At 36.0% G+C, this 13,888-nt stretch overlaps 1 protein-coding gene across 3 annotated transcripts in view; it reads right to left on the bottom strand.

Moving 5' to 3' along the window:
* Positions 1–2,217: 2,217 nt before the first annotated feature.
* Positions 2,218–13,888, bottom strand: part of LOC123671355 (nephrin) — a 494,576-nt gene continuing 482,905 nt past the window's right edge. For all 3 annotated transcript variants that reach the window (XM_045605135.1, XM_045605136.1, XM_045605137.1), the window contains exons 12-14: positions 12,965–13,306; positions 6,603–6,727; positions 2,218–2,418 (exon numbers count right to left, since the gene is read on the bottom strand). In XM_045605135.1, coding sequence (XP_045461091.1) covers positions 2,287–2,418; positions 6,603–6,727; positions 12,965–13,306 — 599 coding nt within the window. In that variant the 3' untranslated portion in view covers positions 2,218–2,286. The remainder of the gene's footprint in view (positions 2,419–6,602; positions 6,728–12,964; positions 13,307–13,888) is intronic.

Genomic DNA, 13,888 nt, shown 5'->3' with positions numbered 1-13,888 from the left:
ATATATTGATCCAACTAATACCGGCAAGGGATCATGAATTTCCTCGCCACATCTCACCTGCTGAGTCCTCAAATTCAGGTAGCTTCTTATGAAAGCCGACGCATTCGACGAAAAACCAGCGAAATGCATAATTGCGTACAGAATCTCATGTATCAGAGTATCGAATGCTTTTAAGTATTCTAGCAAAATGAGAGTGGTTATGTGTCCCCTATCCGTGGCAGTCAACATGTAATCAGTAATCAATCAGTAAGCAATGATGTTGCGCACCTATGACCCCGCCGTAATTCCGATTGCTCTTGCCTCTTCTGGAATAACATTGAAGTTATTCAAATGGATCTTTATATGGTGTTCGAGTACCTTCTCTAAAATCTTGTACATAATTGGTAGTATGCTTATTAATCTTATTGTCTTATATGACTTATTGTCGAAGATCCTCATAACCCTTGACCATTTTACCCTTGGGAATTGGTAGAATAATAGATTTTTTCATAGTTCTGGATAGAACCTTTCGACACTACATGGATTTATGATAGGAACAATAATAAATGGGCAGCATTATTTCAGAAGTTCACAATAAATGTCATCAACACCTCTCGATTTTGACTTTATCTCTGTTAAGTATCCGGAAATGACAGTCTCATCAACTAAAACTAACTCCATTCTCTCTTCAAACTCGCACAACGCATTATCGTTACAAAATTTGATAACATTAGCAGAGTCTGCGTTATCCGTTTGCGGAATACTACTGATGAAAATATTTATTCATTTTTCTTTATTGTAATTTCAGTTCTTCTTTGTGTGCGTGAAATTAGCACCCACTTTTTCGGAAATGAAAAAATTTTTATTCGTTAGTAACTCGTTAGTTACTATTTGTAACAATAAAATTTTTGTGTGGAAAAATATCGTATTCTGCTGAGGTGCTAATTTAACACTTTTTTTCGATTTTTTTAGAAAAAAAATTCAATTTGGAAGTCCATCGTTAATAACTGTTTGTAACACAAACATTTTCGTTTGTAACCTAAACTATAATAGAAAAATTGCACCCCTAGTCAGCGAAGTTAGCACTCACTTTTTTAAAAATTTCATATTTTTTTTTTGCTTCCGATAGCACTTCGTTAGGAACAATTGGTAAAAAGATTTCGTTTGTAATCTAAACTATAATAGAAAACTAGCCATCTGAACTGCAAAGTTAGCACCCTCTTTTTCAAAAATTCTATATTATTTTTTTTGCTTCCGATATAGTCCTTCGTTAGTAACTATTTGTAACTATAGAAAACAAAAGAGAAATAAAGAATTTTTGAAATGTGGTTGCTAACTTACCATTTTAAAGGTGGCTCCTCTCCATTAAAGATTTGGTTACAAACGAAATTTGTTGTTTTACAAATAGGTACTAATGAAGTTCTATCAGAAGCAAAAAAAAAATAGAATTGTTGAAAAAGTGCGTGCTAACTTAGCAGTTAAGTTGTGATATTTTTCTATTATCTGTCTCTTGTTTGTTTAGGTTACAAACGAAATTGTTTGTGTTACAGAAAGTTACTAACGAAGATCTATCGGAAGCAAAAGAAAAATATATAATTTTTGAAAAAGTGGGTCCTTTACTATAGGTTTGGTTGCAAACGAAAATTTTTGTGTTACAAACAGTTACTAATGATGGACTTTAACACTGAATTTTTTTTCGAGAAATATTAAAAAAATCGAAAAATTCGTGAAGTTAGCAACCCAGTGGAATGTGATGTTTTTTTACTAGTATTCTTGGGGTACAAACGACAATTTTGGTCTTCATTTTCGAAAAAGTGAGTGCTTACTTCGCAGTTTAATAGTGATATTCTTCCATTATAGTTTAGGTTACAACAGAAAATTTTTGTGTTACAAATAATTCCAAACAATGGGCTTCCAAACTGATTTTGAGTTAGCACCTCAACGGAATGCGATATTCTTCCAGCAGTATCCTTGAGGTACAAATGAAAATTTTGGTGTTACAAATAGTTACTAACGGGTTACTAACGACTGCAAAAAATCTTTATTTAAAAAAAAATGGGTGCTAACTTCATAGTTAGCTTAGGATAGGCCTACAGAGTTGTAGGATAGTCGGAATATACATGAATTGAAACTTAAAGCTTAATTTGGGATTTAGCGTTTTTCTTGTTTAATTTCCATTGTGAGGATTTATATTGGTTGTGATTATTATTCAGGTATTAGGAAACTAGAAAATAATAGTGTTATGAAACGCCTGGATGGATTTAATTTAATAATTACAATAATATTACTCGGTAAAAACAATGACACTTAAATGCAACTTTCTTGTATTCTATTGGAAGAAGTAACAACTTCAGGTCCTTTGTATTTATGATGAAACGTTTTTGTGCTCGCCAACGGCGCAGTTGCCGAACTTCTTGAGCATTGAAGAGTATGGTACATCTGTAACAAAAAAAATGTTTTAATTTCAAAATCAATATATCTAAGTGAAAGTTAAATTATTCGAAGTCTTACTGGCAATGGAAATGGAAAAAAAAACTAGTTTTTTCGAATGATTAATATTTGGTCAAATTCAGTTCACACTAGATATGTATGCATAATTCAGTTATCCTCATAACGGTAGTAAATTTTTATTTCCATGTAATAAAAATATGATAAAATTTTCTGTTCCAACCGTGACTATTGCCTGAAATAATTAAACTGAATGGAAAAAAACCTATGTCCATAGTTTAACTGTAACAAATTGGGAACAATTCAAAACACGACTCTAATTGCCCAAATTGAAAAATAATAAAAAGCGATATTTTTCAATTATTCTACTATACGTATGTAACTGTGTTTGATATTTCATAGAATGGTGGCAATAAAATACGAAGTAGGTTCCTAGATCAAATTTTAATATTGGTGTTAGGAAAATTTGTAACAAACCTTGTCAACAGAATATATATTTGAGTTAATTGAGATACTGCGGAAAAAACTAAGGGACGAATATATCTTTCAAAATTAAAAGATATATCAGATTTTCCAATAGAAATTATACAATTTGAATTGGTTATAATGGCGAAACTGTGTATTATTTTTGACATTTTTTTTTAGATTTTTTCGTAACTCGCACGAATGCTAGAACCAGAGTCTTTTTTTACATAAGTACACCAAGAACTAATTTGCTTTTGCAGTTGCCAATGAGATTTGCTTGTTTCGTTGTTAATTCTATAGCACATAGATGTGATCTGCATTCTCAATCTCTGGATTATATATGTGATTTATATTTGAATGAAAACATCTGAAATTAAGATGAACACGCATGACATTATAATATGTATCTGATTTCCATTTCTTTCTTGTATTATGTTTTTCTTTTCCGGGGCCTGAAAACTATCTGTTGGGGTGTATATGGACTGTTTATCTCTTGATTTTCATGGTTTTTTTGGATTATGTTCATGATATAGCATTGATTTTTTTTCTTTATAAATTAGTATTGATTTTATATTGATTGTTGTTTTTGATTTCCTGTAATTGGGTATCAATATCTGTTGGAAATAAAGGCTTATTATATTATTTCGTATGTCATTTGTATTTAGAAAGTTCCGCCATTTGATCATGGAAAGATATGTGCTTCAACACCGTATAGAAAATGTTTTATCAAAATCAATGCTAATTTATGAATACTGACATAAATTTATGACGAATTCAGTTGATCCACTTAGTATTCGTTGTGACAAATTCAAAAGTGAATTTTCCTTATAAGATGCAAGAGTGCCATAAGCAATTACTGAGCCGCACTTGGTACAACTTTAGATTCGTATAAAAGAGTGAGTCGATTAACTGAATAATGCATTCCATAATTTCTACTTTCTCTCAGTATTCACAAATGAACACCGATTTTGATAAAAAAAATTTCTAAACGTTTTTGAATATTGAAGGGTGTATCTTTCCATGATTAAATGGCAGAGCCTACAGATTACAAATGACACAAGAAACGTCACACAGTGTTGCCCTTCCAATGATTAAGAACGGGTTTCATAAAACTTTGGTTGGCCGATCAACTCGTCGATTGTAGTTTCAAATTTATGGAAGTTTCAAAATGAACTGAAATTTAACATAGAAATGATTTGATCGAGCAAATTACCACAATGAAAGTTCAATTAAACCCAAACATTAGTCTCAGGTTCAAGCCCACTTATTGCTTGGATTATTTTTACACCTGTCAAGTGACTTCGTTTAATGTCTATCAGCTCAGATCACATGTTTCCAAATTCACATTTTGGAACCGCTTTTTCAGAAATCATTCGATTCATGGACTTGGGCATTTATAATAATATCAATCATAATCCTTCGAATTTTGAAAACTTATGTAAAGGGGTAGAAAATCAACATCCTTAAATTCAGTTTAATTATTCCCGCTCTAATAAGTGGTTCTTCAAGGTAGATAGATAATAACATAAAACAAAAAGTGAATATCAGTCAAAAAATATAGCCTCAGTGTGGCGAAACATTTGTCGCAGATAATAAAATATTTGTGGAAATTACATTGTTTTTATTTTATGAATAAGTTATCTATATAAATGCAAAGTTATGATTAGGTTAAAGTGGAAACCAACATAAGTCATAAAGTTGTGAATTTGTGATTTGTTATCATTTTCAAGTTATATATGGTCAATGAACATTGAATGTAATGGGTGTTTTTTTAGAAGTTTGGCTCTGAGATTGTCACCGCTGTTTCTAGTGCCAGCCAACTTAACAAATGTAGATTTGTGGTTAGTACGCTTTGCCATTTCACTATTGAAAGATTTAATTTAGAACAATGCTTGAAATTTTATTTTTAAGATCATGGTTGGGTTCGCCAAACTTTCCGTGTGTACTATTTTACAGTAGGCATAATTCTCCATCAGAGCAAAGTTATGTAGACTGCAGTTGATAATATGCAAAGATACCAAACGCTAGTGGATAGCTATGTAGGCTTGGTTAATAGATCGTCTAGAGGTATGATTCGATTACCTGGCCTTTCGTCTTTTTCTCCGCGACTTTGTTGGAATTGCAATAATTAAACTCTTTTGAATTATTTACATCTATTTACAAAACCACACTTATACAGTACAAACTCAGTATTGAGAAGATCTTAATTACGTCTTAATTACAAGTTTCTCACTACGGTACTGAATTTCGTCTTTAACTCGTTTGTTGATTATTCGAAACGTCTTGGATTATCACGTCTTCGTCGTACTTCAAGTTTTCGGTCGTCTCGTCTTTAACTTGTTCGCGACTCGTCTTAATCTAGTCCGCGAAACGTCTTTTCGTCTTACGTCCGAACTTGACCGCCCGAACTTGACTCGTCTTCGACTTAAGTTAAACTGTACCGTCTGTACCCGTCTTCGGTTTAATTTGAACTGTGCTCTCTGTCGATTGGAACTACCCTCTCTCGAATATAGACCTCCCTTCTCTCGGTTTGACCACACCCTTAGGGGAAGGTACCATCCCCTAGTCCAATAAGAGTTTTTGCCGTACCGCCCCAAATATCTTCGCGGATTCCTGGAAATCGAATATTCTAGAAGGACTAGAACCTGAGAAAAAGATGAAACACATCTGGCATTACCGTATTGTCTACGAACCTTATCAACCCCCCAATAAATATCTTCAAGATTTACAACTCTTGACATATCTTCGACACCTCGAAGAATAACACATCCTCTTTACATTATGTACAATAACAATTCGTTCCCTGTAAATCAATTGAAACTGTCATGCCCTCGACACTAAAAGAAACTAATAGGTCTCCAAGCATCCGATTGACCAGCGCAATTATTTACAGGGAACAATAATTGGATCCTACAGCTATTCATTGGTTTCAATAAGATAGTGCAACATGCCACACATCAAGTTAACATCAATTTACTGAGTGAAACATTCAAATACAAATTTACGTAATGAACCTGTGAATTAGCCTCCATAATCTAAGGAATTCGCACCTATAGATAACTTTCTTTGGTGATTTGTGAAGTCACTAATCTGCGTTTGAAAATAGTAGACTTTGGACCACTTAGAAGTTTGAATTGAAATGGAATGTAGTAAAAACATCACAATTGAACAGATAACCCAGAAATATTGGATGAATTTTTTTCAAAAAATTGAAATATCATATATACTGTATCAGTATCATAATTCTGAAACACCCTGTATATTTATACAGTTGTCAATTCAAACCTTGATTAATTCGAAACTTTTGATAATACGAAGCAACTGTCAGGCTGTCAGGTCCCTTGGAAAATAAACATTACAATTTACAATGCCATAAGGTCTCGCATAAGGTATACTCTGAAATTCGAAAGAAAACAAATGACCAATTCTATCAATAATTCGAAGTTTATAACTGGTTTCTACAACTTCAAATTGTAGAAGTCCACTGTATCGAAAAATCTGGTCTCTCACTTTATCTCAAAATCCATAATAAAAAAACATTCAAATGCAATGAATACTGCATAATCATCTTTTCATAATTATTTTAATTGAAAATTTGAATGATCCGTTGGTTAAAATTGTGTAACTAAATGTAGAAGTAGGCAGTTTTCCTTATAGACATCGTAACTCAAGTTTAGAGTCAGAAATTTTCAGACAAAGGAATAACTTACCGTTGAATTTCCTGCCTGCGGACTCCTCAAAGGATTCAACGTATTATAACTATATTCATTGGCTTTTTCTAGTCTCAGCTCTGTAGGTTTGTAAAACTTAGTTAAGTTGTTGAAGGAACGTCTTTCTGTAAAATAAAAGAGTTAATGAAATCAGCTTTAAAATCAATGTAAGGAATAAAGTACACTATCAACTGATATTCAGGAATCTAATTAGGTTGAAGTACCTATACTCTTAACAATGAAATATGCACTCGAGGTACACGTCATTTCGACAACAACGTTATTATCAGAAACTGAAAGTTACTGCACTTACAATATTCCATATTCATGAGATTTCAAATTTGATTGAAATTTTGAAAAACATAACAAATAGCGATGAATGATTATTTGATTATAAATTGCTGAAATTTTCCATGAAATTGTTTCATCTATTAGTCAGGAAAAACAGAAGATTCAGTGTTGAAATTGGTGTTTCAACCAGTTAAGGCATTAAATGAACTTTTCTACCTTGTGAAATTTGAGTTGTCTCCAAATTGCGTTTCATAATATGTTTGATGGTTGAATCGATCAACTTCAATTCTATTAAATTGGGATAATGAAACACCGGATTTCTTAACTAATATAATGAATTTGGCTGTACAAGTTATATGTTTGCAAGTTAACAGCTACAAGCGTACTGGGGTTCTATGGTGCCCCAATTTCTTGGGGATGTTAATTGTCGCCTTGGATTCTGCATACCAAAGCTCCATCCAGGTCCCAGATTGGTCCACGTCCTCATTCCTTTGTTCCTACGATGTGACTTCAGGATGACCATATGTGGCTCCTGGCGCCAAGGAAGTTCCAGTTCTATTTTTAGCCCTCGCTGATACCTGCAGGGGTTGGCTTTTCGACCTAAATGCGACTTTGTGAATATTCAACTGTCCGTAAAGTTTGTGTGAAATTCACTTGACGCAACATACCGCCCCCCTTGAAAGCTCTGCCTTTCAACAACGTCCGAAACTGCAGGCAGAGTACCCTAACACTCAAAAAAATGTCAATTTTCGACCGGTAAAACACTAAGTCCCGATACCGGTCGTTTGAATAATCCTTTAGCGGTTCTCACTGTCACTACACGCACTATACTGTCCTTACAATGGTGCGTTTCGGTGATTCCGGCTAATTCCCAATTTTGAGGAGGTGTGTTGTCCTCCTTCAATGATACCATTGTCCCTGGTTGCTGGTTCCCAAACTCGATCGTCACCTGAAGAGACTTCTTGATTCGATTTGTAGTCTCGAATCGTAGATCTTCTTGCGGTGTTGATACACGAAAATGATCTGATGTGAGGACATTCAGGACCAAAGGATCATAGGATAGAGGCTTTTAAAGGTCGAGAGTTTAAGCACTCCTCTACCTGTACAATGACTGTCTGAAACTCATCATAAAATAGCCTCCCATTACCTAAAATTTCTTTGATATAAAATTTGGTTGACCTTACTGCCGCTTCCCACAGACCGCCAAAGTACGGTGCTCGTGGTGATATAAAATGCCATTGTGTCATATGACTTGAAAAATACTCCGAAAATTTAGCCTGATTTTTGTAAGATTTCAGAACATCATCTAATTCCAAGAGTTCCCGCTTTGCTCCAATAAAATTCGCCCCGTTACTCGAATATATGTTTTGAATCAAACCACTGCTTGCAATAAATCGCCTGAAACAATTCATGAATGATTCCCTGCTCAAGTCCGGAGCTAGTTCCAAATGAACTGCCTTTGTCGAAATGCAAGCAAATGAATATAAATATGAATTCACGTATTTTTTTTCTGATAGATCGCCGATTATGTAATTCGATCTTGAAGGTTTGATGCAAAAACAAGTTAGAGATTTATGTCTCTGTCTCTTTCTGACCGTAGCGTGTCCTGATAACACCCTATATTTTATTCGTATCGATGAAAGAAGAAATTGCGCTCCCAGATGCATATTCCCGCTATGCTCATTCTTGAAGTTAAATTTTGTTAAATGCTTAACCGAATGACCGAATTCCTCAGGTTCACAAATTTGTTGAATTCGCCTTTCTAAAACATCATTAGTTGAAAAATTGCAAACCACTTTATTCTTCCTTGAATGCCCCCCTTTTCCATTTATTTGCCCTGCTATGATCCATCCCAACCTAGTTTTTTGTAAGGTTGGTTTCCCCTTACCAAAATTGATCTGACCCGCACAGATTAAATCCCAAAATACAGAGCCACCCAATATCCCATCGATTTTATCGGGTTCTGCAAACGACTCATCTGCCAAGTTGACATGTTTCGGAATAGTAAATTGACTTGTATCGATTTTTCTTGATGGCATACTGTCAGAAATTCCTTCTATAACTAGAAATGTAGAATTAAATTTAAAGTTCTTGAACCTTGAATGAACCGACATGTTAATCGAATATCTAATCTGAGACGTTACGTTTCCAATACCAACAACTGGTATATTCACTCGATTCCGTGACAGGTTTAGTTTTTCAGCGAATTCTCTCGTTACAAAATTCGACTGGCTTCCTGAATCTAAAAGGATCCTACCCCGATGTATATTTCCGTCCGAACCCGCAAAGTAAATAATTGCCGTTGACAATAGAACGTCTGATCCATGTCTGACCGTGAAATTGTGTACCGATTCTTCCTTAACGACCTTCGGAACTCTTTGACCATCTGTATTTTTAAGACCCTGAATTGAGGGATGCCTTACCCTCACACATGAATAATTGTGAGATGTACCCCCTGAAGTTTCTATTGCCGGAATATCTTCACTTTGTTTTGATACTTGTGGTCGAGTAATTGCATGCAACAATGTGTTGTGCTTATTTCCGCAGTGCCTGCAACCGCCGCGTTTGCAGTCTTGCGCCCTATGTCCCTGTTGGAGACAGTTCCAACAAGAATTTGACCGTCTGACTTCATTTCGCCGTTCATTTATTGAAAGTCCCAAGATTTTTTTGCAAATGAATAAAGAATGGTTTTCCTTACATATTGTACATGACTTGAAAGATGACATGAAGGCCTTCGAAGTTCTTTCAAACCTTAGTTTATTGCCTTGTACCCCTGCTCTATTTGACTCTATTGTTTCAAGAAGAACGCACCTTTCCTCTAAAAATTGTAAAAATTCTTCCATGCTTGCGAATTTATTAACTTTACCCGATTTTTGCCATTCCCTTCTTGTGACAGGATCTAGTTTTGCCTCGAGAGTAAAAATCAGTAAAGTATCCCAATGCTCTATCGGTTGACCCAATGACCTGAGAGCCCTCAAATCCCTTCTAATTTCGTCTAAAAATTTCCTGATTTGACCATATGATTCTTTCATTATGGGCGGAAAGTTATAGAGAGATTCTATGTGATTCAATGCGATCATCTTTTTGTTCTCAAATCTGGTCTTGAGCAATGACCAGGCCTCGTTATAGTTGTCAGACGAAACTTCTAAAGACCGAATGACTTCCGCCGCATCGCCTTTAAGAGCATTCTTCAAATAATAGAACTTTTGGATGTCCGTTAATCCCTTGTTTAAATGTATTAACGCATTAAAACTATCATAGAACTCTAACCAGTTTTTGTAAGAACCTTGAAACTCTGGAATTTGCATTGTGGGCAATTTGACATTTCTTTCCGCTATTGAATTTTCACTTGAGCAAAGTGAACCCTTCATGAATTGCGAGATCTTTGTATCCGCGAGAGCAATTGATTCAAAATACGCATCCTGAAACTCGATTCTTTCTTGTTCCTGCAAGTCAGGATGATTGATGTCGAGTTCTTCAATTTGTATTTGCAAATTTTCGAACTCGTTCCACAACTCTTTGCATTTTTCTAACCGTGCCGGGATTTGGCCTGCCTTTTCTGACTCGATAGTCTTCAAAAAGGATTCAAATCGAGTTAATTGAGCTTTAACTACACCTCTGCGTTTAATTAAAACATTCAATTCCGACATTTTGTGAGAAATAATGAGAGTCTAATTTATTTAATAATTTCAACCAGTCAATGCACTGATAAATCGTACCAAAGTGAATGAGGAAGGAAAGGAAAATGTACTCACAATCCGTCCTTTTTCTGTACCTTGAATGATTATAGCTAGCTACCAATCTGCTGCTGGGTAACCAGTAATCCTATGTGTCCGTTTGTATTGTCCCCCAGGTGGAACTCCGAAATCTGCCTTGATTACGCTGTTGCGTTGCTTCTGTTGCTGTGTTCTCCCCAAATGGAACACCAAAATGCCTTGAATACGCTGAACTCTGCTACCGTTTGCACTTGTACACCTTAGCGTTGTTTTCCGATTTTACAACACTACCCGTCGAAATCTTTCGCAATGTTCACTATCCGGCTCGAAGGACCAATGTTTGATGGTTGAATCGATCAACTTCAATTCTATTAAATTGGGATAATGAAACACCGGATTTCTTAACTAATATAATGAATTTGGCTGTACAAGTTATATGTTTGCAAGTTAACAGCTACAAGCGTACTGGGGTTCTATGGTGCCCCAATTTCTTGGGGATGTTAATTGTCGCCTTGGATTCTGCATACCAAAGCTCCATCCAGGTCCCAGATTGGTCCACGTCCTCATTCCTTTGTTCCTACGATGTGACTTCAGGATGACCATATGTGGCTCCTGGCGCCAAGTAGGTTCCAGTTCTATTTTTAGCCCTCGCTGATACCTGCAGGGGTTGGCTTTTCGACCTAAATGCGACTTTGTGAATATTCAACTGTCCGTAAAGTTTGTGTGAAATTCACTTGACGCAACATAATACATATCCGAATATTTGAATCAACTGAGTTCAAAACAGATTTTTTTGCCAAGATATTAAAATACACCTCTTCAGCCTTACAGATTTTTTTGAAGAGCCCCTTTTGAATTCGTATCGTGTGTAGTTTGTCAAAGGAGAAAATAAGCCAAAACTTTGACACCCTGTACCTATAGCTGTCAATATTTACTTTCAATAAATGATTTAATAAAATTAGTTTAATCGCTTCATTCCTATATTTCCCCCTCATAATACATCATAACAATAATCATAATATAAAACCAATATTATTATCGACAAAAATTAATAATTATAATTTATATTAGGTGTACAACTTGTTTCCGCCATTTCGCAATAGATAGCTGTAGCGGTAAGTGGTAGTCGAAATAAATAGATCGTAGAAGTCATACAATAAGCATAAAGTTATTCTCGATTAAAAATGTTCTCTTACGAGCCAAATTTTTGTTATTTTTGGGAAGTTTTAATTTTCTGCTTCAATATAGAAAAACCTGCGGTTGAGGTTCATCGAATGCTCACAAAAAAAATGGCGAGGCCGCTTTCAGTGAAAGAAGTGGTTTCAAAAACGGTGATTTTGACGTCGAAGACCAGCATGGCGGTGGAAGAGAGAAGGTTTTCGAAGATGCAGAATTGGAGGCATTATTTGATCAAAAATCGTGTCGAACGCAACAAGAATTGGCAGGATCATTGGAAGTGACGCAACAAGCCATTTCAAAACGCTTGAAAGTCATGGGAATGATTCAGAAACAAGGAAATTGGGTGCCGTAGAAGCCGAGAGGGGTTTGTTTGGTTGTGAAAAGCTGCTTGCAAGGCAAAGACGGAAGGAATTTCAGCATCGCATTGTGACTGGAGACGAAAAATGTATTCATTACGATAATCCCAAGGCAGAAAATCATGGGGGACCATGCTTCCACGTCGACGGCCAAACTGAATATTCACGGTTTCAAAGTCATGCTCAGTTTTTGATGGGACCAGCTCGGCATAGTGTATTTCGAGTTGTTAAAATCGACTGAAACAATCAGAGGAGATCGTTATTAATGCGTTTGAACCGAGCATTGAAAGACAAACGGCCGTAATACAACGAGAAATATGATAAAGTGATTTTACAGCATGACAATGCTCGACTGCATGTTGCGAAAGTGGCCAAGACATACTTGGAAACGTGTAAATGGGAAGTTCTAGCCCACCCGCCGTATTCTCCAGACATTGCTCTCTCTCGGACTATCACTTGTTTCGATAATGGCAAAGGGGCTGGATTACCAGCACTTCCGGTCTTATGAAGAACAAAAAAATTGGATCGATTATTGGATCGCTTCAAAAGATGACCAGTTTTTTCAACACGGGATTCGTACGTTGCCCGAAAGATGGGAGAAAGTAGTGGCCAGCGATGGACAATACTTTGAATCATAAATGTATAACCAGTTTTTACAATGAAGCCTCGAAATTCGGAAAAAATGTTGGAAGCAAATTTGTACGCCCATGTAATTCTAAATTGAAATTTTTCCGCTTTCTAACTGTCTGTTCCCGAATGTCTCAAGTTGGAATTTGGAATTAATGAACCCAAATTGTTTATGAATCGATTTTTCACTTACCGAATTGATTCTTTATGATATCCGGATCCGTGTCCTCCAGTACGGATCCGTTTTTACCCCCGAGCTCCTCGTTGCCTGTCGGTTCTGCAGTTAACAGGCCTGTGTAATGGCCATCTACGATTACGCTCTCCGACCCGACCATGGATTCCAAAGGTGCGTGTTTAGACTCCGAAATCGCACCACTGTGGTGACCGTGATGTTTGTGGTGGTGTTTATGTCCGGGTCGGACGTAGTGCCGTTTGCAGAGGGCGGCGAGGACGAGGCAGACCCCTGTTGCTAGAACACTGACAGTACCTAGAAGACCCATCAGTAAGGGACTCACTGGCATCATGGACGTTGAACCTGGAATCAAAGAAAGCATTAAGTTGGGTTTTTATTCGTCTTGTTGTGATCAGGATGGATCACCGAGCGGAGTCTCGGATGCTAGTGATGTACAGGGTGGACACATTTCGATGTTTTAGCACTACAATTTTTGAATCAGAGTTGATCGACAAAATATGATACCCCATTCTCGTTCTCTTTTTCTGAGAAACTAACAAGAGTATTATTCATTTTTAGCTCCCCTTCTTTGTTTTCGAGTTATAAGCGAAAATTATGAAAAAATGGTGATATCGAAAAAAATCTCCACTTAAACTAATGATAGAGGCCTGAAATTAAAACATTATACAGGCACTTTTTTACGAATAATGCAGAGGGGTGCTCGTCTTTATAGCAGAATTTTTCCGTCAGTATTGTGATCAAAGAGATATTGGCGGAATTCTTTCGATGTTATTCTTGAATTTTCTATGGTTCTGGTTAAGCAATCAACACAAAAGTAGAAAGATTGAAATGATTAATTCATATTTAAAGGCAAAACCTCAAACCGATCAGATCTGTAACCACATATTTAGATTTTAGAATTTTACTTTCAATATAATGTCATCA

This window comes from Harmonia axyridis, chromosome 1 (assembly GCF_914767665.1).
Source record: "Harmonia axyridis chromosome 1, icHarAxyr1.1, whole genome shotgun sequence".
In the NCBI taxonomy this organism is placed as follows: Eukaryota; Metazoa; Arthropoda; class Insecta; order Coleoptera; family Coccinellidae; genus Harmonia; species Harmonia axyridis.
Note: the sequence above shows the minus strand (reverse complement) of the source record. Positions and strands in the feature narration are given on the sequence as shown.